Below are 27326 nucleotides of genomic sequence, written 5' to 3'. Positions count from 1 at the left end.
CCTGCTTGTCTCTTGAATTTTGGAAATAGAACAGAAACGAACAGGGAACATCTGAGCTTATCACGGGAAGGCCAAATTGTCTCTTGGGGGACGTCTGGAATACATTGGTGGAATGGAATTAAGATGGCATTTTCAGTGAGCTGACCACTAGGGGTGTGCACTGGGAAACAACTGTTTGTTTTGGATCCAGGGTTTCTGAAGGAACTATGTACCAGTATTGTTTCTTTCCTTATGGGGCAGTTCTGGCTTGGATCTAGTCTTTTTGAGTTTTTTCATTATCATGGGTTTCAGCCCCGTTCTTTGCAACGAGGGCGTCCAGGCTCTTTGGGGCAGCTGTTTTTGCACTTAACAACACCAAAATTTCACAGAACACAGTCCTCCCTCTAAATCATCGATCCATCGAGTTTGTCCTCAGTTATACTACCCACACACACTCACACACAACAGACCCTGAAGAAGGTGTGTGTTGGTGGGTGCACGCTATGGCAGCAGGGCAGCAGCAGTGCTTTCTGTCCACTTTTTTCTTTTTCTACAGTGCTAATAAATTATCTTTATATCCCGCTGTTGTTCTCTGGGCCATGTTTCCTTGTGCTTTGCAATTTTGTTCCCACCACGAGTGGATGTTCTAGCATTAATCACCACCAATCTCCATCGCCCCAGTGGAATCAAGCAGGCATGATTGTCTGAACCCCCCACCTAAACAGTGTTTTATGAATTTTTTTTCTTTTTGCTGTGGATGGGCAGGATTGCTTTTGAAAGGGCAGAGTAGGCAAATGTCTCACAGGAGGGATCAATCCTAAACAGATCTATTCAGATATAAGTCCCAGGTTATTCAATAATGCTAAAGTATCTTTAGAACTGCAGTCTTCCAGGGGTTTTGTCAAGTTTGATTGATTAAACAGACCACTTGCACCCCCCCCCCCAAGCAGCACTTTTCCTCACAGCGACCAACCGTCCAAGTGCCCTGATGGGGGTGGAGACAGACTAGTGCCCAGGTAGCGCTGCAAAACAAAGGAAGACACACATTTCCCTTTAAGAGGTCAATTCAAATGTAAGTCGCATATTGTCAGTAGTTGTCCTGATTACTGACACACAGCAGGCAAACAGAGGTCATTTCAAGATGTCCCAGTTCTTCCAAAATACAGTTCCAAGGTGCAGGCACAGGTCAGGTGATACTTACAGCATCGAGCCAAAGGTGTGTTCTAGAATCAGGTTTCTCCGGTACAGACCGAGGTCAGAGACGAGATCAGTTCCAAATGCAAACAGCAAGGCCAGTAAGCAGATGCATTGCTTCCACACAGGTTTTCCCTTCTCCGCTGCTCTTAAGCTTCACACTGTTCAGCCAGCTGTGTTGCGTCATGCACCTGCCAGCTGTCCCAGCCGTGCTCCTGTGAGCATTCATCATCACTGTTGATGCTGGGCTGGTGCTGTGCTGCTAGCTGGGCATGGTGCCTTCTAACTTGGAGGTCTCTCCTTGCCTTCCTCTGACAGTGTTCCCAAGGCTCTGGTGACTGAGGGGCGGGAGGGAGAGCTGGCTGGTGCTTGGCTCTCTCTTGCCAGCCCAGGCCTGGAAAGCTGAGGGGCCAATGTGCTAGGACCTGGCTGTGGGTCTATGTCTGATCCTTTAGAGATCACCTCCTCCTGTAGTGTGTCTGATTGGACTGGGTCAGTGTCAAGGGTTCCAAGCCCCTCTGCCCCGGCCCAGCTAAGGGGAAGGGACACAGGCTGCCTGGAAGGCCTTTTTCAAACAGCACACAAATTACAAAACGGGCAAGAGGAGAAATTCTCCCTCTTGCCTAGGTAGGCTGCCACCAGCTCCCCTGTCTATCCCAAGGCTGAGGAGTCAGGGAGCAAAGCTCCAGAGCCTATTAGGGAATTAACCAAACAGAAATCTGCCTTGCAAGGGTGGTTCGCAAGCAGAAGTCTCAACACAAAGTACTGTTATGGTAAGTGGTTCTCAAGCACGCACAGGGTGAGTTCAACAAAGATTTTATAGCTTTGGGGCTTCAGAGTCACAATAACCCACACGGTAAAAATACAATTGTTTATTAATCAGAGTGCAAGCTTATCACAAAGCGCAAGACAAAATGTGAGAACAAAACAAACAAAAACTATAGCTGTTAGTACTACATACCACAGTAATTCCTTAGGAGGCAAAATAAGTTGGTCTCAAAGATGTAGCAATCAAAGTCTCTGGTCAAGAGTCCACAAAATCAAGCAGCAATCTCAAAGTTGGGAGTCTCAATGTCCCTTGAACAAAACGAGCCAGAAGCAGATCAAAGGGGCAAGGGCAGTTGTCTGTTGCTGACACCCACCACAGGCTCAGACTCCATGTTTTTAGTAGCCAATTTATGCTAGTTGAGGCCAGAGTAGCTCAGGCCTGACAGCCAATCTGGTCACAACTTGCCAACATCACCTGAGAAATAGGTGTCTAGTGCAAAAGGGAAGCATGTCAAGTCTGCAGCTCTTGGCACGTGACCCAAATCCTCAGAGGCAAATTTGATTGCCAAACTCACAAAAAAAGTTCAGCTATAGAGCTCAAGGACAGAAGCGAAAGTAGCTTGCTGCCAGCAAGAGACGAAGAGGCCTCTCAAGGGGGGGAGAGAATTTCTATCAGCAATGAAGACTCTGAACTAAGAAGAAATGGCTTCCATTGAAACACGGCATTTTTTCTTCACAGTCAGGTTCGCTAGCTGCCTCAGAAGAATCTGCTGCATCTCTTTGCTCTGCTGGGCTTCGCTGGTCCATGAGAGTAGTGCCTGTTCCCAAGGAGTGTTATTAGAATTGCAGCCTATGAGCGAAGTCTGCGCATTCCCCCTTCCAATTGTTTCCAAAGCTGATAGGCAGAGAGGGATCTCCCCTTGTGAGGACCCGATTGGCAGGGAGACAACACCATAGCATGGGTAACAACGAGGATAAAAAGAAGCATTCATGCACATTGCGCACATTCCCCATTCCTGCCAACAGAGCTAATTAATAACTTAAGGTCTCTCTCCCCTTGGGATCCGATTGGTGAACACCATTAAGGAAAGCAAAATGCTACTGTGCAATCCTAGTGCTTGCTTCCTGCTGCCACCACTGTGAGGTAAGAACCAAAATGAAAAGAAACACAAAAACTTTTGGTTGGGAGGGTGGCATTACAACTTGGTTTCCAATATTTGGTTCACTGTTCCAGAAATGGCTTTAACGAAACAAAACAGCAACTTTCTGGTGTATTTCTGGCTCATTTGTTTAATTTTGCACACCCCTACTAACCACCACCTACAGATCCTGCAATGCTTAAAACGTGCGTGGAATCTAATTGCCATTTTGTTGCCCATTCACTTAGTTCGGAGAGGCCCTTCATATCCTCCTTCGGTCATCAAGCCTACATTATTATGCATTGTCTGTAAACTTGGCTATATTGTTGTTTACGGATAAGTACCATACCCTTGTATATGCACATAGTAAACTCACATATACAGGTATATTAGTACATTTTATTTCCATATATATAGAACCAGACATGTTTTGGCCGAAGGACCTTTCTCAGTGGTAAATGCTCATATTAAGCACTCCATTTAAGAGCAATTCGGCAGTGAAATTGGCAGCTTAGGGATGTGGTGGGTTCCCATTCATTGGCAGTCTTCAAGGAATGATTGGACAAATACTTGTCAGTGGGGCTTTTTTTCAGCTGGAACGCGGTGGAACGGAGCTCCGGAACCTCTTGAAAATGGTCACAGTGCTGGTGGCCCCGCCCCCTGATCTCCAGACAGAGGGGAGTTCAGATTGCCCTCCGTGCCACGGTGCGGAGGGCAATCTAAACTCCCCTCTGTCTGGAAATCAGGGGGCGGGGCCACCAGCACTGTGACCATTTTCTCCGAGGGCAACCCACCACCTCTTTTCCCAGAAAAAAATCCCTGCTTGTCAGGATGCTTTAAGCTGTTCCTGCATTAGGGAGGGGGTTGGACTAGATGGTCTATAAGGCCCCTTTCAGCTCTATGATTCTATGATCAATATAGCTAGTAAATCAAAAATACCGGGCCCAGCACAAAATAGACCTAAAAAGGGGGGGGGGATTTTTAAAATAATTATTATCTGGGTAATTGGTGGGGAACAAAACGAATTAAAAATGTTGCAATCGGGGCATGTTGGGAGAAGTGGTCCTTCAGATCCTTAGCCATGAAGGGCTTTGTAGATGTTAGTCAATACCTTGAATTGAACTTGGGGACTAAGCGGCAACTAGTGGAGCAACCACAGAACAGGTACATTATGCATATGCCTAGCTCCTGATAGCAATTGAGCTGCTGCATTCTGTACTAGCTGGAGTTTCCAGTTTGTCTCTGAGGGTAGACCTATGAGGAGTGCATTACAGTAGTTCAACCTCAAGGTTACTAGAGTATGAACCCACATGGCCAGATCAGCCAAGGAAGGTGAAAAGAAGATGGTTGAAAGCATTTTTTTGCCACTAAATTAATGTGAGACTAACTTAAGGCTGTGGTTAAAAAACCAACTTCAAACCATGGTTACAGATCCTGATTTGACAGATTCTAACTAGCCCTAGTTAGTAAATGGGGGCCCATTTGGATGATCATACTAACCCTAACTTTGCATGAGGTCTGAACTGAGCTGTGGAACTCCAGTTCTCTTGATCTAAAAGCAAGGTACTTATTTGTTTTTCTAGGTCAAATGTTGGAGGAGGTAATGCTTCATTGACTGAGGTGGCTGAACTTCGATATCTTACGTTATTTATGTAGCAATTTTTTAAAAAATCAGGTTTATAGTCTTTATGGTTTCTCAGAAAAGAGTGGAAAGTAAAACTGGACAGGAGAATTGGGGGCGATTCACTGTATTGAACATTCAGGTCCTTGTGACCTTTAGCTTCTCCTCCAGTTGTTCAACTTCTCGCCTTCCTTTTCTTTGTTCTTTGTCCTTCTTATTATATAGTTAGCGGGATTCTGACATATCACCTCCTGTCTCACAGGATAAGACCCTAATGGAACAGTCTCTGGCTCTTAAACAAATAAACATATGATAACGTATCTTTATTCTCAGCACAGATTTCAGGGGGTTCCGTGTGCACGTAAGTTCTGTTACTGCTTGTTTTCTCTGGGAAAATCTTTGAAGGACAGAATTTTAGAATTTATAAACTAGAAAAGGATAATCAGTAACTTCTAGCTTGTGTACCAGCAATGCAATACTTGGGATTTTCTGGAAGTTTGAACTGAAACTTGCAAATACAGCTGTAACAACAGCCTTGCACCAATGAGATGGTCATCACCTAAAATGGCAATTAATACCCGGTGCAAAACCAGCATCATGTCGGCTGCCTCAGCTCCAAAGGCTTGGCTGAAGAAAAGCTTTCAGCATTTTAGTAAACAGACCAAGCCTGATAGCAATTCCTTTGCTCCGGTGCCAAAGGAACTGCTTTTCTTGCCAAGGAATTTCCAAAAAGCTGAAATCTGGGATTTTAACATTGAGAAAGAATGTCATGGTTTGTGTTGGGCTGTAAAAGACTTGGAGAATAGTTTCCTAACTTACTTAGTACTATTTGGTGAGTTGAGATGGGGAAAACCCAGCCTACTTAGTCACAATTCCTGAGAATTCTGGTTCCGATGTTTAAACATCTGCTGCCAGGACTGTGTGTGTTTTGTACAGGCAGGATCTAATATCCAACATTGAAAATCCAGGCTTTCCTGGTGTCTTGCTTTTTTTTTAAAAAAAAGTTCCCAGTAATTTTGTCAACAATTAGGTGCCTTGGCAATTTTATTGATTTATTTCTTTATACCCCACTTTTCTCTCCAACAGGGAACCACATCAGCTTACATCATTTCCTCCTTCTCTGTTCTCCCTTTCTCCGATTTTATTTGCAAGCCTTGGAGACAGTGGAAAAGTTATCACAGGACAAGGCCTTGATGGCACAGTCCCTGGATCTTAAACAAATAAAAATATGATGATGTATCTTTATACTCAGAACAGATTTCAGGGGATTCTGTGTGCATATAGTTCTGTTTACTGCCTCTTTTCTCTGGGAAATGTTTGAAGAACAGAATTTCAGAATTTACAAATAGAAAAGGATAGTCAGTAAGTTCTAGCTTGTGTACCAGCAATGTAATACTTGGGATTTTCTGGATGTTTGAACTGAAACCTGACAATTTGGAGTATCAGGTCACATTCCCAGAGCCCTAGATTTATAACAAAGCAGAGACACTCACATTTACAAACATCAGTGGTCTAGGAAAGGGCCCTCAAAATTTTACTCTGCCAAGCAAGAATTGAGGCAGCATGCACAACTTTGCAGTGTAGTGCCCATTCAATACAACCATTATTGTATAGCATTGTATAGTATAGGACTATTTAAACATTATTTAAAATGTCTTGTCTGTTTTTCTTCATAAAACCATGATGGTTTTCAGCATCTCTATGATGCTCTGGAGATTCTCCGTCTTGAACCAATTATTATCAACGTCATGCTCTGGCTTTCTTCTGGTTGCACAAATATTTTGGGTTGCACTTCAGTGGCTGGGAAAGCATTTCCCCAAGTGGCAATCCTCCTAGCAGAAGTACAACCATTGCTACTATGACAGATTAGAATTTTTCTGTGGGATGGTCATATCCACCCACGAGATAATGCTGATGACATTCCTACACTTCAGGTTTTTTACAAAGGAATTGTTAAAGGGCATGCCTTACGTGTTGCACAAGTGCTCGTGCAGCCCTTCCAAATATTCCTTTGCCTGTAGTAACGCCCCACCATTTCACATGCCATTATTTTGTTCAATATACATTTGTGAATGGGTGACACACCTCTGATACACTTGCTGCAAGGGATGCTGACATCCGAGGCCTTTCGTGGACAGGTCCAGAAGGTTCTGTAGCCCTAGGGATGGCATCTCCAGCAACCTGCTATGGCATGATCCTTGGAATATCAATTACAGGGCAGAACAGTTCCAAGGCAAGGAGGCTACAGAAGAACTGTAGCATGCTTTGGAGTGTTAGTGACACATGTTTTGGATAGGCGAGACATTTTCTGGAAAGTCCGGTCACATGAGAAGAGTGTACATTCCTCTCTGACTACACAACTCCTGTTTTTCTTAAGGGGTGAGCAGGTTTTCTGCCCACTGAAGGGCTATCAGTACTACAGTTCTCTCTGCTCCCATTATGGTTGTTATTCCAATATTCCAATACTGTTATAGAGTTGAAGGCTTGGGGAGAAGGGCGTTAAATGCCACAGTAGCGACATGTGGGAAGTCACTCCTGACATTCTGAAATATTGATAACTATGCAACCCTGAAGAAGTCCAAGTCACTGAACTTCTTCTACAGAAATGGAAACTTTAGAAGGACACCACCGTTTAATGCTCTTGCCCCAAATAAAAGGGAATGGCATCATTAAGAAGTTAGGCAGGTGGTTACACAGAGCCAGGTGAAGACATTCTGGTGCATGAGGCACCAGCAAACGTCATTCCCATGTCTCGCTAATTAAGATGGGACACAATTAGAGATGGGCACAAACCAAAATACAAACCAAAGCTCATCCTGAACCAGGCCAGTTTTTGGTTCGCGAACCAGCGGTTTGTTGGAGCTCATTTCTGATGAATCGCAACGAATCGCTATGATTTTTAGAGTGGTTCATTTGGTTCGTTTTTCGGATCATCACTGCAAACATCCTGGTGCCAATCAATCTGTTACCTAAGCAACAGAGGGATGGGCTTTTTGCAGACCTTCTGCCACCCCAGAAGTGACGTGCATACGAACCAAACAAATTGGTTCGCAAACTGGGCAGTTCATGGTACGTATGAGCTGCAACGAACTGCCATTTTCCCGGTTCATGTCCATCTCTAGGCATGATCAATTGGGAAATTCTCCTGCACAGGTCACATCACAATGAGCAGGACTTTCATTGAAACATCACTGTTCATGTCAATGGGACATGCACAAGGAATTTCCCAGAGGATTGCGCCCAGTAAGTCAAATTTGCAGGCTCTCACCCACTCTGCCACCTTAATGGTGCCCTCATGATAGGGTCAGCTGGGCCTTCAACTAATTACAGCCCTAGGATGCCAGCAGTGTAATACTTTAACATTAGAGATAAACTTTCCAGCATGTGACAAGAGCACCAACTAATTCACAATCTTACTTAGACTTGCCAGGTCTACACTTCAGCAGGTCGTCTCCCATCAACCTCCTCTGGCTCTTCCACTCACTATTCGCAGGGCAGTGGGAGAAAAATGGGGGGGGGAGTTGGGAGCAATCAGCATTACACCAACGTCATTACATCACATCCAGTGTGACTGGAAGTGATGTCATATTGTTGGGCAACACTATATATATTTTTATATTTTATTTCATTTATACCCCACCTCTCTCCCCAGTGGAGACCCAAAGCAGCATACATCATTCTGTTCTTCATTTTTTCCCTGCAAGGTAGGTTAGGTTGAGAGTTTGTGACTGGCTCGAAGTAACCCCGTGAGATTCCAGGACAGAGCAGGAATTCAAACCTGGGTCTCCCAGATCCTCGTTTGACATTTTAACCACTGCACCACACTGGCTCTTCTATGGTTATGAGATCTAAAGCATAGATTTTTGGTTGAATGCTAGAGTGTCATTGGCAACACGATGATATCACAACATTGCTGGCAAGCCCCCTCCCCCTTGCCAGTAAGGTGAAACTGCTGCCTGTTTTCATCCTTGGACTACGTGTTCCAAAAATACAGAAAGGTTTCTACATTAGAACGTTTCCAACGTTTTGCCGTCACCAATCCGTGAGCGTCATTACAAGCAAACTCCTTCTGTTGTTTCTGTCCTTGCGGTACAGGAGTGGTAGAGGCTGCAGCTTATATGCTGTGATTTTATAATTACTATAAAGGGGTTAGAGGTGAAATATTTGTTCCATTTTTGGCTACCATACGAGGCCCCATTGGTTACCCTTTTTCTTGCTGGGGACAATATTTATTTATGGGGAAAGTAATTATTTTTAATGTAGCCATTGAGGCCAGATCCAGAATACTGAAAGAATTCTGTTAACCAAACATGTTCAAATACGACAAGCAAATTATTTTAATGATTGTACTGTATTATTGAAAGAGATCAGTTGACTGTGTAATAAAGAAAATTGAATTAATATTCCTTTCCTCAGGCAGTTCTGTAGGTGATAGATGGGAATTTCCAAAGACAAAATAAATGAAACCACTAAAAAGAACAAAAGCAGATACGTGTTTTTAAAAAACAGATGCTCTTAGGAGCTGGCAGAGGAAAGCAGGCACTTGCCATTTGCAATGCTGTGGACCTTGGCTCCAAACTTTCTTAGCTCACATTAGCCCTATGGCCTGAGCGCAATGCCAAGAGAGTCAGTGGGTGCCATCGGATACTAAGGCAGTGCACCGGTATGGCCTGGTCTATTCTTCTTCTTCTGGTTGCCGGCTCATGACCTCTGCGATCCACTCCATGTAGTTGACCACCTTAGTGTAAAGGCCGTAAGTGCCACATTTTGGTCCCCAAGAAACAAGGCCTCCAACATAATAGCGCGTGTCTTCATGGGGATCAGGAAGGGCATAGGCTCCACCACTGTCCCCATTGCAGCTGTCACTTTGGCCATCCCCGGCACAAATCATATTGTCTGTAAATCTGTAGGCTGAGGAGCCCAGAGAGGACTCCGGCTTCACGCTTCGGCACCGATCCATGTTCACCACTGGGATGTGAGCTTTCATTAGCACAACGGATCTCCTTCTATCTGCTGTCCTGCCCCAGCCAGCTATGTAGCCCAGTTTCTGCTCTGGAGGATCATACTCTGGGGATGCGCCCGGTAAGCAGATCGTTGAGATGGTGGGACCCATCTTCACAGGTTCCCTCAGCCTCACCAGAGCAATGTCATTATCAAAGTCCGTCCGGGTTTCTCCTGCAGCTTCTTCCCACCCAGGGTGCATGAATACCTCGTCCACAAGGAGTGGCTGGACAGCCTGCAACGTCTGTGGGCCAACTGAGAGCAGCCCTGCGTACATGGTCGGGATCTGGTTTCCCTCCAGCACATGAGCGGCAGTCAGCACCCAGCGTTCAGAAATCAGAGCCCCGCTAGCTCGAGGGTTTTCAAAGAAGATTTGCCAAGGGAAGTTTCCCTGATCAGCCTTTGTGCCTCCAAAAATCCTTCCTGCGCTTCCGATGGGGGTACGAGGAACTCCACAGACTAGAAGGAAGAGCCCAAAAAAATCAAATATGCAAGTCACAGAAAAACAAATGAACTGACCCAAACAACTTAAGACTTACTACGTGGTCAAAAGTAGACGGGTGTCTGCTGTGATCTCACTCAGCCTCCCTTCTGTCCAGGGCAACTCCATGCCTGAGTTTATGTACAGTGCCAGGAATTAGGGTTGCCAGGTCCCCCAGAGCCCAAACTGGGGATTGGGGGGGGGGTTGGAGGGGCTCACACATTGGGAAAACTTATCTTGCATGTACATGCAGAGTGCGCATGCTCTGGAGCACTTTCTTGTCACTCCGGGAATTACGTTATTCCTAGCATGACAAGAAAGTGCTCCAGAGTGCATGGGAGCAGGCTACGGGGCTCCTCGGTCCATTCCCTGTTCCCCACCACCACCACCAGCTAGGTAAGAGGCGGCAGGAGGGCAGAAGCTGGAAGCAGTGGGCTTCCCACGCCCTCTCAGGTGCAGGAATTGCAGGACAGGTAAAAGGCTAGCAGGTACACTCGTTCATCAGGAGACCCTAGGTGGCCTGGTTCCTGTTTCTGGCCTTCCTTGTTGTTGGGGCTCAGTGACCCTGCAAGGTTCTTCAGCCCCTTCTGGCTGTCAGTCTCCCTATCCCACGTGAAGGCTAACTCAACAAAGTGGTCAACAACAAGGGTGTCCGAAATCAAAAAGAGTCCAGTAGCACCTTTAAGACTAACCAATTTTATTGTAGCATAAGCTTTTGAGAATCAAGTTCTCTTTGTCAGATGCCTGATCATGCATCTGACGAAGAGAACTTGATTCTCGAAAGCTTATGCTACAATAAAATTGGTTAGTCTTAAAGGTGCTACTGGACTCTTTTTGATTTTGCTACTACAGACTAACACGGCTAACTCCTCTGGAAGGGTGTCCAAAGAGCCCATCAATGCCACTCCTGCAAGCTATCAGGGTAAAGAATCCCTGGGGTTGCTCAAATCCCAAATGCTTAAAGCAGATTAGATGCCAAGACTGAGCTTGCAGGCTGCTGACACTGACTTTTTAATCATTATGAATTATTGGACATCCCTGGAAGATGAAGAAAGATCTTTAAAATTCGGTGGAGATCTCTAACCTAGAAAGAGGTGCAGTGAGGAATATACCTACTTTACAATAGAAAATTGAGGTTCTTTGAATCCACAGTTAGAAAGAGATGGGAGAGAGAAGCAGAGCGAGAGAGAGAACAAAATTAGGCATCGTACCTGGGATGCAAACAGGAAGTTCTGTTTTCTCATTTTCATCCACCCACTGCCCATTGGCAGAACACTGATAAATCCCTTTGGAAATAAAGAAGTATAGTAATTAGTTTATTGCTTTTTTAAAAAAATCCACGTGGTATATCCAATCAGAGCAGAGGCCAGAAGACAGAGCAAGGCCTACTGGAGGGTCACAAGACAATTTTTTGCAGCCGCCTACATACTTTGGTTGCTTAGGATTGTCACAAAGAATGCTGGACTTGATAAAAATTTGACCTAATCCAGCACGGTTTATGTCATGCTAAGGATTACCAAACGGGCCTTCAGATATCAAGCTGGCCAGTAATTCACCTTTCTAATCAAGCCCTGAGAAAGCGGATCTCTTCTCAGTAAGGAAAAGGCTGGCAGGGCTCAACTGGACACTTCTCTTTGGGATCTCAACTGGACACTTCTCTTTGGGATCTGACGAAGAGAACTGTGGCTCTCAAAAGCTTACGCTATAATAAAGTTGGTTAGTCTTAAAGGTGCTACTGGACTCTTTACTCTCTTCAGGATGTTTTTATAACTGACAGGCTCTGAAGGAGAAATGCATGTTTTCGTCACCTGTTGGTCCATCATAAAGCCGAGCTCTGTGGGAGACACGCCTATGGCAGACCCTAGCGTAGAGGACTGGTTTTAACTGCCTAGGATTGAGGGAAATTCTCCTCTCCACCCTGAGGAGGGGAAGAAGGTTCCAAAGGGCTCCGTAGCCTTTTGTGTGGGTGCTCCATTGGGAATGGAGAAAGGAGGGTGCTAGAGGAGGCTTGCTTCTATCCCCTACCTCTCCAAGAGATGCACACCCATCCTGCAAGAATGTCCAGGTACTTTTGGCCATTCTCAAGAGCTAGTTAGACATTAGCCCCTTTCCTTTCCTTTCTTTTTATTAGCTGCTAAGCCTAGGGCACTGTATATTCCTATATATTGTGCAGTCCCTATATTTTATATTCTTCTGGAGTACAATAAAGATCTTTCTTTGCTTGAGTCAAGCTGTGTCAATGGTGTCCTCACTCATGGGCTTCCAGCTCAGGCGTTTGCTAGAACTTTGCACGTGCACAGAGGCTCACCAGTTCCCAAATGGCTAGTGAGGGGTTAAGCCTAGAAAAGTCTGGTGGTGGCAGCCTACTCAGAGATGTCTGGATCCTGAAACAAGAACGAAGGTGCTGGAGCTGCACATGCTCAGACAGCAGACGCAGGAGAATGAAGTGAAGCGGGATCACAGGCTGGCTCTGTGAGGCAGGCAGGTGGGACGGGGGTGGCACAAGCCAACTCGACCCCCTCCAGCGCTGCTAAAGTGGATTTCAAGTGACTGTCTTGGGGTCTGGACCAGGAGCAGGTGGAATTGTTTTTTGTGAGCTTTGAACAGGCTTGTGCAGGGCAGAACATCCCCCAAACTGACTTCTCAAAAGTTCTGAGACCTCAAGGAAGTGGAAAATTAATGGAGCTGTTAGCAGAAGCAGATCCTGTTCAGCCAGACAACGTGGACCAGTCCAGAGCAAAAGCCTCGGTGCACTTGGGCCTGTCCCTTGGTTTGTGCAGGCAAACAGTTCCCCAGCTGAGAAGGGAGTCAGCGGAGCCACAGGGCCACGCCAGGCATTCACTTGAGAAGCGGCTTGAGGGCAGGAGTGCCCAGGGCCTGGATTCTGTTCCGTTCAGAGTTTACTGTGTAAAGCCGTAGGCCATCACAAAATTTCAAAAACCCATTAGATAAGATAAAAATGAGGTAAAATGCAACTATATACAATACCGATTTACCAAAACGTGGGGGAAATTCCATTAAAACAGACATTGATTCAATCCATACGTTAACTGCAAGTTAGGCAAAGCCCTACTTCTTTGCAGCATTAGACCTTCTCTTCAGAGCAGCAAAGGTAAAAAGGGAAACTCTATATGAAACGTGCGCTTCAACATCAGGAAGCAAAACTGAGATTTTTTCCGCCTCTGTGCATAAGCTTAGACCAGATAAAAATCCCACCAGAAACTCTGATCTGGAGTCAGAATATAAAGGGCAAAAAAGGACAAAATGAGGCACATCCTCGAGTGTATGAGATGCACAAATACAGACCCTTTGGTCTACTGGAGTTTGAGGCTAACGTCCAGGCAATATTGCCGAAGGCATGGAATGAAACCGCAATAGGGTCGGGAGGGTTCTATTGTGAATTTGTTTGCCCGGGAGAAGCTGTGTGTTTTACTGGGATCTTTATAAAAGACATTGGATGTGAAGAACCCAGGGGATGAGTTGGTGGCAGCGGAACAAGCTGACCAGCTCAAAATGAGAAATGCTTGGGCAGGGGGACGCAGGAGCTGTGGCAGGAGGAGTTGCAGTGCCCCATGGACGTTTCCAGCCCAGCCCCACCCCACCCCAAGGCTGTCAACACGAAGGGGCAGAGAGATCCCAAGACCTGTTTTGGCAGGGTGGGGGGGGGGAGGCACATAGAGAGAGAGACTGCCCCATGGAAGTGCATCCAGCATCAGCCCCAACCCTGCCAGCGGCAGTGAAGGGGAATCTCCTTTGTTCCATGCAGGGCAGTACGTTGGAGAGAAGCAACGTTCCTCTCCAGATGGAGAGGCAGGACTGTAATGGCTAAGAGGGATACTTTTGCAGAACTCTCTTTGGTCCATGAAAGCCTGGTCCTATCAGATCAATGATTTTGTGTATTGTACAGCCTTTTGAGAATGAAGTCTGCAACCTTCGGAAGGCCAGAGGACACCTGGAATTTTGAGGGTGGGCTGTGGCCATCCACACCTGGCACCTCGCTCAGTTTCTGCTGCGAGCCAACTTGAATCACCACAGGTATGCTGTGACTGCAATCACCAGAAGCCAAGCAGCTGCTGGGAAAGGTGAGCAAACTGGCCCTCCGGCAGAGAAGGTGCAGGACCTGAGCTCTCAGGCCAAGTGTGCAATTGAGAAAGAGGGGAAAGAGAGACAGCCGCAAGCGCACAGAATCCAGCCCAGATCGTGTGCAGCAACAGAGGGCGGATCCAAGCTTGGCAGAAGTTTGTGGAGAGGTAAAAGGAGAGTCTGGGGAGCTGTCCGAGGTGCTTCTTACCAGGTTTATTATGGCTAGCCAGGCGTTTCTTTACAGGGAAGGTTGTTCCAGTGTTGGTCCATCAGCCAGATAGCCTCAGCCTCAGCTGGTAGTGCCAGCAATTTACAGACAGAAACTTTTGGGTTGAGCCCATGAGACTCCCATAAGTGGCCATTTGGGGATCAAAAAGGAAGAGGACAGACTGGGAGCTAATTTCTACTGGCCAGGGTACGAAAGGACAGGACCCTGCGCAGCAATTCGTGTGCAACTGTCAAAGGGTGGGGAAGTCACAAGATAAACTCAGGGCACCCCCTAAGAACTTGCAAGTCATTGGCTCTCCATTTGAATAAGTAACCCTCAATGTCCTTGGTCCCCTTCCCAGACCTACCCTGAGAGGAAATAAAATATGCTGGTTCAGACCGATCTTGCATTTTGTTCTCCCGAGGTATGCCCGCTTGCCAAAATCGACGCTAACTCCGTGGCAGATGCTTTGGTCTCCATATTTGGAAGACTGGGTTGTCCTAGGGAAGTTTTGACAGACATGGGGCCGTTGCTGGCTGCAGGCTCCATGGAAAAGCTTTGGTGTTAAAGCCTCTTCAGGCTAATAAAATGGGTTGGGTCTCTGTGAGGTCATGAAGGTGTGGGACCTGAGCTCTGTGGCCAAGTGTGTGATGTGGGGATTTGATTTCGGTTCCTGAGGGTTAAGACTCTATCAAGTCAACATGGTGAAATCATTTTTGAAAGGGAACAGCCTGACCCTGTCCCCTTCCCTGCCTAATCCTAACTGCTCTTCTGCACTCTGTGCGGCCTATTGCTTGTTTGCTGAGATGTGCCTTTGTACTATGCTCAGGAAACCCTTTTGCATGCTCATTTGATGCTTTTTTGTAGCTGTTTTAGAAATGCTTTGCTGATTTATGTGGTGCCATTTAAGAATGTTTTTCATTGTCTACTCCTGCTTCGTTTGTGGAGTTGGGGCTCTGGTAGGCAAAACTCTCAATGGAGTCTTTCCACCCCACTGCCCAGCTTAAAGGGCTAGGAGGGAGGGAGAGGCCACACACACACACACACACACACACACACACACACACACACACACACACACACACCCCATCGTAAGAGCATGGGCTTAAGCGTAAGTACATACTCAAGTCTGACCTATAACAAATTAGTTACGTTGTTACATTTGAGAGATCCGGAATACATGCTCTCGCTTTATCAATTTTAAACTCACTCATGGCGTATTCTAGTAAGCAAAATAAAAAAGTCTTCCACACAAAACTCAGGTCAGCCCACTGCTGCCCAAGAGGGTGTTGACAGATTTCACAAGGGATGCAATATATTGTGGTGGAAACTTGGGATGCTCAAGGTAAAAATTGGTTGTGCGTCCCTAGGCCTCCTACAGGTCTGTATACAAGAAGATTGTGTGCGCGCGCGCATGCACAGAGCCCTCAGCGTTGTGCTTTGGGAAAACCCGTTCCAGGGTTTGCAGCATATTATGTTTTGCAATGGAGGCCTAACGACACGTTAGACAGTTTCCCGGTCTATCCCTTGGGGAGGACTGGTCTACTTGGTTTATGCGGATGGCCATCTTACCGGTTGTAAGGAAAATGCTAGCCTGAGACTAGCTAGAAGAAAATAGCTGAGCTTAGGTTCAGAACTGTTAAGTATTGTCAGGTTGTGGCCTAGCTCAGAGATGTAGTTAGAGAGCTGACTGGAAAAACCTGTGCAGCAGTCTCTGAATTCCCCAGAGACTCGACCTTGGAGAGGTTGTGTTAACGCCCTAGTTTTTCACACCGCTGAAACGCTTGGCTCTGGAGTTGCTGGGTGATTCACCAAGTCTTGAAAAAGTCACCTTTCTTTGATATATTGTCGAAGGCTTTCACGGCCAGAGAACGATGTTTGTTGTGGGTTTTCCGGGCTGTACTGCCGTGGTCTTGGCATTGTAGTTCCTGACATTTCGCCGGCCACTGTGACTGGCACCAGCTGCTGGCGAAACATCAGGAACTACAATGCCAAGACCACGTCAATACAGCCTGGAAAATCCACAACAACCATTAGCTTTCTTCGATTAAACTTTCACCATGATGCAGGTACGCCAGACAGAAGCTGAAAGCTGCACGCTGTATCACCTCAGCACGTCCGTATACTGAACCAGCTAAGCATGAGAGAGGGCTCGCACTTTAAAGGATGGTGAGACATGCAACAATGGATACCATACTTAAGTGGCTAGCTCTCAAGCTTTAGATAGGTAGTTTTATTATCTAGCAACAGTCAGGTTTTATTATTTTAATGCTTGTTGCCGGTGCTTTATGCTTTTGCAGTCACTCCTTAACTAATAAACATCTTTTATTTAAGCTGAGCCTGGAATTCATGACTTCTTCATGGGTACATCCCAGAAATGAACCCTGAGATTGGAAAGCCTGGCCTTTGGGAAAGGAAGAGCTTTCAGTCACACAAAACAAAAAAGGAATGTGTTACAGTGCGTAGTGCAAAGTTTTTTGTGGCAGCTTATAAAATTCGTCATTAAGGAAAGTATAAAAATTCTTGATCGAATGCTGACATTGCATTTCTTAGTTTTGTGCACTATAATAATTTTTAACCTTTAAGCTCCTGAATATATGAATGCTGTTACATTTTAGGCTGATCTAGGACCGTTTTAATAAAGACTGATTGATCGATCCATCGCGAACATGTCCCACCTGCCTGACTGCTGAAGTGGATGTTATCACTGCCCAAAATTGGGAGGAGAGGTGCCAGGCGCTGTATAGTGGAGATGGGAGAGAAGTCTTACAGTCATGTTAAAAGCCTTCTTATCTGTACATTGCCCCATTGTCCTTGTTACGTACGTGAAAGCCTTTCACTCATTTTAGATGGTGTCATTGGCAGCTTCCCTCTAACTGGCATATTTAGGGCCTGACCTTACCTTACACTACTTCCACGTCCACCCACCCACCAGCTCCCACTCCCATCCTGCTCAAAGGAAAAAGCCACTCCTGGCTTTCCTTTGCTTTTGCAGTATAGGAAGTACTTCACAAGAACTCTGGAAGAATAATGTGTGTCTGCACTGGGAAATTCCTGCTCCCATCACTAGAGGAGGCCTGGCTGGGAACTTCCCAGTAATTTGTGACTGACTATTATGTGTTGAGAGCTATTTGCTTTCAATATTTGGGAAGTGCCCACAAGTTCAGATCAGATGAGATAACTTTATTGCTTCAGCACAGCCTCAGCAATCAACGAAAACACAAAAGAAGGAAAATACAATAATATTAATAGCAAATTACAATATCAATACAAATGATCACATAAATTGATCAATGAAACAATCTAAATCTGTAGAATCCATACAATCAGCCCACAAGTTCAACAAAGTTGGAAACTCCTGGAATAAGTTTTTCAAGCCCAGAACAACATGCTACGTAACACGGCAAGTTCCACTCACCACTTCCTTTGTTCTTTGGTGCATAATACTCATGGCACTGATAGCGGATTTGGGCTTGATACTGAGTCAGGTCAGGTCCTGTTACGTAATGGATATCTGCATTTTCAACGTCATCAGGCACCCCACATTCTACAGCTGTAAGAAAAAGCAATAGACACACTGACACACATCTAATGCTGAGAGAAGCGTCCATCCTCTGCCATCTACTCAAACCTGTATGGATAGTAACCTTACACAGATGTCCCGTCCACATGTTCACTCGCTGCATAGGGAGGGAGAAGAGACCCCAGCACACCGTCCCCACCCCTGTCTCCACACAAGTGCTGACTGGTCTGCACAAGGTGAATGTGCAGAGGATGTGCCTGCATGAGCAGTCAAGTTCACAAAACAGCTCAGCTGATCACAGAGGGGGAACGTATGTGTGGGCACTTCCCCTGTGCACTTGACCCATGCAGGCCACGTGGGGATTGTGTGGTAGAGGGGGGTGGGGCCAGTGAGTCTGTGTCTGCCCCCCCCCTCCTTGGGAGGGGAGCGAACACATGGCTGGGACATCTGCACAGGGCGACAGTTATGACTGATCACAACTTTCCACTCTTCTTCCTGTGTGTTGCATTCATGGAGTAATTAGAGCAGAGTAACTCGTTCCCACTTCCTCCCCCTTTATGGGGCCGACTTCTATGTCTCATTAATGCCCTCCCCACGTATTGATCCTTCATACCCATGTTGCACATTTTAAAAGCATCACCTTCTTGAGGACCTGACTGAACTATTCTTTATGGATCACCATATTTTCTTACCTTACAGCAAGGAGAGCATCAGCCCTTTTTGGGATTGGGGACAAAATAAAGCAATTTTATTTATTTAAAACTGGGCTCTTGGCTGAAATCCCCAAAATAGTCAACAATAAGAAGCCCAAAAGCAATTTAAATCAATTCACAGAAATGCACACACAAATCAAATCCGTAATCAAAGGCCTGGCAAAACCAAATGTCCAATTTACATGTTTATCATTTCTTAATTCTAGCCGTACAGTAAGGAAATGGCCTTCCATTTGATCTAGTGATTCATTCTCCACTTCTGACACCAGGAAGTATTTCTGAGTCCATAGAGTGATTACCAGGATGAGAAATGGCTTAAAATATCTTGTACAATAGCTACTAAGACTTGTTCTAGAACTAACTAAAATTATGTGATATTTGGGCAAGTCCATAAATTATTGTTCCTTAACATTATTAAATAAAATGGAATATCTCTAAGCTGTAAGTAGTACAGCTATTTTCCATTAACTATATGGTAACAAAAATGAAAAAGAGCCCCATGGCGCAGAGTAGTAAGCTGCAGTACTGCAGCCCAAGCTCTGCTCATGACCTAAGTTCAATCCTAGCGGAAGCTGGGTTCAGGTAACCGGCTCAAGGTTGATTCAGCCTTCCATCTTTCCGAGGTTGGTAAAATGAGTATCCAGTTTCCTGGAGGTAAAGTGTAGATGACTGGGGAAGGCAATGGCAAACCACCCCGTAACAAAAAATCTGCCAAGAAAATGTCGTGATGTGACATCACCCCATGGGTCAGTAATGACTCGGTGCTTGCACAGGGGACTACCTTTACCTTTTTTTTTAACAGAAATGAAATACATCTCAGATGATAAAAACAGTATTAAAATGACATTCAGACTAAAACTGACTAAATCCCCAGAAAGCATTCATTCTGCTCAAAAGTCTTCTAAAAAAGGTGAGTTTTCCAACTGATCACACAAGATTATAAGGAGAGTGTTATTTGTAATTCCTGGGGCAGTGAGTTCCACAGTTCAGGTATGGCTGCCAAGAATGCCCTTACATGGCTCATGTGAAAAGGCCAACTCCAGTATAAATTTGAAGCTGAAATATGGCTTGTCTTTTCAATGTATGCTCATAACTTCAAAGAAAGCATTTCCTTTATTTTCCTGTGTTATACACAACAGGGTCTCACAGATCACCTGAAATTCCACACAGGACCACCAACAGAGGAAATCAGCACTTACGTTCACACCTGAGGTGAGAATCTCTCCACTCTCCATTGCTTTGACAGCTAGAGTAGAAGGAGGTGAAGCTGCCTTCTGGCTGAAGAAAAAGTCATTCAGAGATGCTGGCATTAATTTACCACCATAGGAAAAGGCGTCAGAATTCCTTTCTGTTATTCCACGAGGCAAATCTCAGGCAAGTTACTCTACTCTTAGAGGTGGTATCAAGATATATGTATAGAAATTTCTATTTTTCTCTCTTCTTCAATACCATTCTTCTTATTATGTTCTTCTTGTATGATTGGATGAATTTTCTATATACACATTAGGTCAATTTATTAAATTTAGAATATACAATTAATATTAAAACAGACTAGCAGTTAAGCTAAATAGTTAAAAACTAATAAGTTAATACACTAAATATGGTGAATCTGAATATAATGTTGAATACAAAATGTTTAAAGTCTCACTTTGTGCTGAACCCCCTTCCCCCAAAACCCCTAAAAAGGCAATACTAGATATTCTATCTAGAAGTATTACAGATTTTTTCCTTTCTTCTTTCTATAACAGATAAAGCGAGGGAGAGAAGTAACAGTATGAAATTCAGTTATGTTATATATCCTGCTTATATCTCCTAGGCAGCTTAAATCTATTATTATATATTCTATAAATTCTTTCCATTGTAGCTTAATGTATTTTGTATAAGGTTCTATGCACTTTTTATTGTTATTTCTATTTTCTTTTTCAAATAAAATTTTAAAAATTTAAAAAAAGATACATGTATAGATGGAGTCTGGCAACCAGAGTAGCAAGGAGGTAGAGAACAACACAAGATCTTTGACAGCATCTAGACTGTGAATGCCTGACGGCACAATCAGGGGCAGGGGGACGCATTTAGGGAGACGACTAACCACTGTGATGGCATATCTCAGGCATACGCCAGCCTAGCACTCCAGAGCTGCCACACCGGCTCGGCCTGGCCCTGGCCACCAGCGCTGCCTTTTTGTGGCCACCCTCCAGCAGGCTACCCGCATAAATCCCTGCACCAGTGTGGAACAGGGTAGGCCAGGGATGTGACTGCGCTTAGTCCGCTTCTTAAGCTGCTCCAGCCCAGAAACACCCACTGATAGCAGGAGAAAGTTAACACCATCTGTAACAGCATCCCAGCAAAATGATGGGTCTCCAGGGTGGCCCGTCAGCTGGCGCATCCCATTCCACCTTTTGAAGTTTGCTGGGGCCAAATGTCAGCTCCAGGGCTTCTGCCTGCCTCTCAACTCCCCCATGTGGTCAGGAGCCCTGGCCATGCTATCCCAGTCCCCACCCATGTTCCCTGGACCCCTGTGGCTGGTGGTGCTCTCAGGGCTGCAGGGCCTCTTGGCACGCCTCGTTTGACCCTCCCCTCTTGGTTGGAACGCTGGTCCTCTGTGTTGCAGGGCTGTGGGCTTGAGGTCACCCTCCACCTCCTTTTTGCCTTTCTTTTTTCACTTCTTCTTGCCACAGGTGTGTGGGGCTGAGAGCAGGAATGGCTGCCTGTCAGCAGCTCTTTTGCTGCCAGGTTGGCTGTCACCATAGAAGGGGCGGGCATCCTGTCTGCTGCATGCGTGCCTCTCCCTCTGGGCTGGAGAGGAGGCCTCGTTTGGGATTCTGTAGTTGGTGGGTCTTTGTCCCTGTCTGCTGGTGCTCCCTGGCAGGGGGTAGTGGCATCACAGAGTTGAAGAATCATAGGGTTGGAAGGGACCTCCAGGATCATCTAGTCCACCCCTCGCACAACGCAGGAAATTCACAGCTACCAAGGGGCAACGGCTGGTGATTGGCCGCACCTGCGTGTGCCATTCATGGTGCTGTCATGGGCTGCCACTGCCTGGTTGGTGGATTGCCAGGGTGGAGATGTGCACTTCCTATGGCTGTCTGTACCTTCTGGAAGGCTTGTGTGGCTGTTTCCCTCTAGAGGACGTCCGTAAGGGAAGAAGCCGTGCTGCCGCAATTGCGCCAGCAGTTCTCAGGATTGTACTGTTAGCGGCAGGGGCTGATCTTTTTATTGTTTTGCTTATATTGGTCTTTAAAAGATCCTTTAAAGCATTAGTGATGAAACTGTATTCATCGTCAGTATAAAGAAGGCAAGCTGATGCAGAAAGAGGGAGGACCAACAGGATGAGTACAAGTGATGGAGTCAGGATCTATTTGGAGCCTCTAAAGCTCTCCAGGCTGAAAGTGATGCCCTGAAATTAAAGCAAAACTAGTTGTCTCACGGGCTCAAACCAGCAGCCTCTGGGTAGACACTGGGTTCCCAGCTCTGCTTATCACAGAGGTATGAACTGCACATCACTGCTTTCTTCCCTATTTATTCTTTAAAAAATCTTTTGCACATCTAGCTGCCAGGATTTTATTATCGAAGAGAAGAGCAGTGTGGGGAACACTTTTATCCTTTCCTCCCCCTACTATTTTCTCACTGAAAAAAAGCTGTCCCTGAATTGGCCCTTACTAGAGAAAACTTGCTAGACCAATGTTCCGGTTCAGTATAAGGCAGCTGCAGGTGTTTGTGTCATTTGTCCGTCTCCAGGCCAGAGATGCTGACACTAAGGCAGAAATACTCCCATTTTAATGTTATGGAAAATCAGAACTCAGCAGGAAGGATCAACAGGATGCCAAGCAGGGCCGGGGAAGAGCTTTAACTATGTACATGTGAACTTACCCGCACAATCTCATAGCCTTCGTTGCAGATCACCTTCACAGAATCCGTGAAGACATAACGGTCTCGTCTGGGATCCTGAACAGAGTTTGGGGTAACAGTCTGTGGACAGGGTATTGCTTTGAAAATGGAAAGAGACATCAGGAGCCAGCCACCTTGTCTTCTCTCCCTACCCTCCTTCCAGTTTTCAAGGGTTTTTTTTAACTTTCACATCTGTTCACAAAGGTGATAACTCATATCCAATAACATCAAGCATTTTATTATCCTTCCTTCCATGAGGGTCAGTGCATTTTTATCCTGCCTTCCTTCCAAGTAGCTCAAAGTTCTCCCCTCTTCCAAGACTGTGAGCAAGACTAGGCTGAAAAGGAATGACTGGCAAAAATTCACCCAGACAGCTCCATTGCAAGTTGAGATTTCAACCCAGCTCTCCCCAGTGGTAGTCATACACTCTAGCCACTGTCCCACAGTGCCCTACACCATCTAGCCCCAGAAAGGCAAAGAGGTTTAGCCTCAGTGACGTTGCTTTACGCTGTCCCTTCAGAGCCAGCTAGCTAGCTGTATGGACTTCAACTAGATCCCTCCTTCCTCCCTGGCCACCTCGGAAGACAACCTGCTTGCCTACAGGGAGCACAGAGAGCCTCTCCCCGCCCCAGGAACCAGTCGATGGCGCTGAGACTCCACGGTGGATTCTTCATCTGCTCCTGCCCCTTGCTCCATGAAAGCTGGGGCTGAGCCTCAGCCAGATAGCCCATTGCTGATTACCCTGCACCGGCCAAAAGTTCCCTTCCAGCAGCCCGCCAGATTCCCTTAGCCTCTCCCCACCCAGCACCCGTTCACCGTTTGTCAGTGTGCACAATCAATACGCTGTTCTCAGGAGCAGATCCACCCCAGCGACGATGGCCGATAGCCGTCGTCCTGCTATGGAAGTCCATCACCTGTTCTCGTCTCCAAGCGCCACCTTAGTTCCTTGAACACATTTGTCTTTTCTGTTCTGCTACAAACTGCTTGTTTCTCTGTCCCTGAGAAACAAGAGAGCCCCGCAGGTTTCCCTTGTGGGTGTCTGTACTCACGGTCTCCAAAGTAGTAGAATGTCCAGCCTTTGCCTTGCGTGGACTCGTCTGTGTGGAAAAAAATGTCGAGGCTGTTGCTTTGAGCCTTGATTTCCGAAGGGCCTGCGTATGTGCTGCCGCAGAAGGGGCCGAAACGCTGATCTCCCGTGGAAACCTGCAAAAACAGCAGTCATGAGAAGAAAGTAAATGTGGAGAGAAATGAAGAGGCAGACAACATAGTCCAAAGAAAGGGGGAATTTGAGCAGAACAAAGCCCGAAAACTACACTAGGGAAGCTTACGAATACCCCTGAGAGTGCTGCAACAAACATTTTAAAAATGCAAATAAGAGACTGAATTGATTGAACAGTTTAAATAAAACGTAAGAATAGTTCAAACGTAAGATGGTTGCAACTGTATGCATTTTGTACATACACACAAGTGGAAACTAGCAAGAGGTGCGGCATTCCCATTCTTTTCTCTCAGGAGAACCTGTCCCCAACAGTACTTACTCTCCCCTCACTACTACTCTCTCTTTCCTGCCACTCCTCTGGATCCTTAACTCTCCCCCCCCCCCCCCCGGTCACTTTCTCATGATCTTTCTCCCTTCTTGCACAGAAGCATTGGAAGCCAGGAGCTCTTCGTTCAACATCTGGAAAGAAAATCGCCTTCATGTTATGTTTTTCCTTGTATCCCCTAAAAAGCCTCAGGGTTATACTAAACAAAGTGAAATCTTTTGTGAGAGCAGGCTGAAAGGTTCACAAAGAAGCTAGACCCACTAGCTATTGCATGTCAATTCAGGGAGGGAATCTCAGGGGGTCGGACATGAACAGGAGGCTGGAAGACTTGGGCTGTAGGAGGGGAGAGATCACCGGGAGGAAGACACTGACCCTGAAAAGTGGCAGGCAGTTCGGCCCCAGGCTCCAATGCCCTGCATGTTGGCTCCTGGAGACATCTGATCTGCCACTGTGTGAAACGGGATACTGGACTGGAGGACGCTTCCGATCCGGGATCTTTTTTACGTTTTTATGTTCTTACATCAATTTTTGCTTAAATGAACCTGAAATCTTAGCCAGTTTACATTGTTTTGTTCCTTGTATATATGATGTTATTTTATTATACTGTTTGCTGATTTTGCAGTTAAGTTATATTATTTGTATGTTGCTTTAGTGCATTGTTCTATAATTTTATAACCCCATTTTATTCACGATTGTATGTTTTATCTTCTTCTTGCTGTATTGCTTTTAATTGTGTAATCTGCCTTAAGTCTTAGTGAGAAAGGGTGTCTCTCGCAAAAATCTGCTCCCCTCGGGTTTTCCTCCAAGAGCTCGGAGTGGGGAATGTCAGAGCAGCAGCAGGGCCTGAAGGACGGGAAGGAAAGAGCCAGCGTGGGGAGCCCAAAGAGAGCCGAGGCCCTTCTCACAGAGAGGGGAAGGAGGCTTGAGCCCCCCGAGCTCAGAGCTCTGTGGGAAGGGATGGTTAAGCCTAGCACCACCAGCGGCAACATCCTCAGCAGCTGTGTCAGCTTCGGGCTTGGCTCTCTTCGGCCTCCCCTCACTGATCTTTTCCCTCCCGTCCTTCTGGCCTTGCTGCTGCTGCTCTGACCCCTCCCCGCCTCTGAGCTCCCAGAGGAAAACCCAAGAGGAACAGATTTTTGCTCTGCTCAGGTTTTTCTTCAGGAACGCAGCGGGAGGAGGGCAACTACACTTCCCAAGTAAACTTGTGGGAGCCTGACACGTGTTGGGCATCTCGTGTAGTTTAGCTCTCAGATTCAGTGAAAAGTACTATAATAAGTTTGAGGTATTTGTTTTGGCGAAAATATCAGTGATGAAATCCAAGGATTTAACCAAAGAATGTCCCTTTAAGAGCTCTAAATGTTCTCCTGAATGGGCAATTGAGAGGGCTGAGACTTTCGCCGACATTAGAACTGGGATATAACCATGGACGTTTGAATTGTACTGGTGTGTTTGCTCTCTGGTACAGGAGGGCCTGTTTGCTTCCACTAGGCTCTGTTCATAAATCAATCATCACAAAGATAGCTTAAGTCCCCAGCGATCCAAAAGAAAAGTAAAACTGACAGTGTTGCCTTTGGAACTAATCACTACTTGGGAAAATGGAGCAGCATTATTGGGGCTTTCAGTTTCTTTTCCACATGGTTTATGAGCATTAAAGGTCTGAATATATGAAAAGGGATTATTGAAAGGAGCAGGACTGGAATATGTAGGGTTACCAGGTCCCCTTACACTCCCAGTGGGAGGCACTCACCTTCTCTGTGTTTCTTGCATGCATGTGAAGTGCGCACATGCTCCCATGCCTGTGGGATGACATCACTTCCAGTGACGACACTTCCCAGCGACATCATTGTGCAGGCATGCTCACATACTTCGCAGTGGGCTGATTTGGGCCTCAAACAGGCCCAATTTGGCCCATCTGGGGCCCAAATTGTCCTGCTGTGAAGCACAGGGGCACTTTGGGGGTGGCATGATGCCATCACTTCCAGGAAGTGACATTATCATGCCGCCCTGGGAGCATGCCCAGGAGTCCCATTCCCAGAGCTTTGCCTTTCCCCCTGCCAGCCAGGTGAGTGGAGGCAGGAGGTAGAGGGTGAAAGCTAGGGATCCCCTGCTACCACTGTGGGACTGGTAGCCCTAGGAATATGATGATGATGAAGATGAAGAATGGACTTTGCTTTTGACAGGAAGGGGAATTTCTAGGGCAGAAGAGGGTCAACTTGTTGGCAAGTGCTTTAAAGTAATTTCAAGGGACGAGACAGCGCCCCCGTCCAAGTGCATGTTACAATGCGTGTATACCCTCACCATGTCTTGGAGTCATTTCCTCTTGAGTTTACTTAGCCAGGGAGCAAAGAAGGCCTGCTGCTGGAAAGGTAAGTTGGCGTGAAGGCTAGATGCTACTCCACACCCTTCCCCTTCCTTTCCTAGCGCATCACTGCCCCCATTGACGGTGCTGCTCAGCAGACTCCTTCGCATTTTGTAGGGACGTGCGGTTGCCATAGATCCATTCAGAACAGCAGAACATTTATGGATTCCTCATATCTCGAAATCACTGCTTACTGTTAAGGCATCAGGACAGTTTCCTTCCGAGTCAGCAGGCTCTATGTCAAAGTCCTTGTTCTTGATGGTCAGGACCACACGATATCCCGGCTCCAACACCACATGGTAATCACAGTGCGAATTCTCAGGATATGAGCTGGGGTAGTTGGGGCTGGCGATTTCCCCAGTCGGCTCAGTGAACATGTTCCCACTGCAATTCACTAGAGTATGGGGGGCATTAAAAAGTCAGTAACAAAGTTAGCAAGTGATCGTCTGTTGAACCTGATCCTCTGCACTCCTCTTAAAGTTGATTATGCTTTTTAATTGATGTAATCCACCCTGAGCCCGTATGGGGAGGGCAGAATAGAAATATAATGAAATAAAATAAATAAATAATAAAATAAATCCTCTGCATCTCTGGCCCGCTTCAGGTTACAACTGATCCAGCTCAGATTGCATATTTTGGGGGTACCTTGAAAAGGCAACTTTTTTTGGTTATTTTATTATATTTCTTACCACCATGGAAGATGCACCATTTTAGATTTTCTGGCCTGTCTCTCTCCCTCTCCAATCAGAGAAGTGGGAGGTCTTCCTCCAGCTTCAGGAGTTTTCCTCTGACTGCAGTGGTTCTTCCACCAGAAGAATCCTGGAG

At 46.0% G+C, this 27326-nt stretch overlaps 1 protein-coding gene across 3 annotated transcripts in view; it reads right to left on the bottom strand.

The window, feature by feature from the left end:
• Positions 1 to 9014: 9014 nt before the first annotated feature.
• C1S (complement C1s) overlaps positions 9015 to 27326 on the bottom strand; it is a 31120-nt gene continuing 12808 nt past the window's right edge. For all 3 annotated transcript variants that reach the window (XM_055002571.1, XM_055002572.1, XM_055002573.1), the window contains exons 6-12: positions 26696 to 26895; positions 23648 to 23801; positions 22581 to 22696; positions 19910 to 19988; positions 17893 to 18027; positions 11395 to 11469; positions 9015 to 10161 (exon numbers count right to left, since the gene is read on the bottom strand). In XM_055002571.1, coding sequence (XP_054858546.1) covers positions 9377 to 10161; positions 11395 to 11469; positions 17893 to 18027; positions 19910 to 19988; positions 22581 to 22696; positions 23648 to 23801; positions 26696 to 26895 — 1544 coding nt within the window. In that variant the 3' untranslated portion in view covers positions 9015 to 9376. The remainder of the gene's footprint in view (positions 10162 to 11394; positions 11470 to 17892; positions 18028 to 19909; positions 19989 to 22580; positions 22697 to 23647; positions 23802 to 26695; positions 26896 to 27326) is intronic.

This window comes from Eublepharis macularius, chromosome 18 (genome assembly GCF_028583425.1).
Source record: "Eublepharis macularius isolate TG4126 chromosome 18, MPM_Emac_v1.0, whole genome shotgun sequence".
Lineage (NCBI taxonomy): Eukaryota > Metazoa > Chordata > Lepidosauria > Squamata > Eublepharidae > Eublepharis > Eublepharis macularius.
Note: the sequence above shows the minus strand (reverse complement) of the source record. Positions and strands in the feature narration are given on the sequence as shown.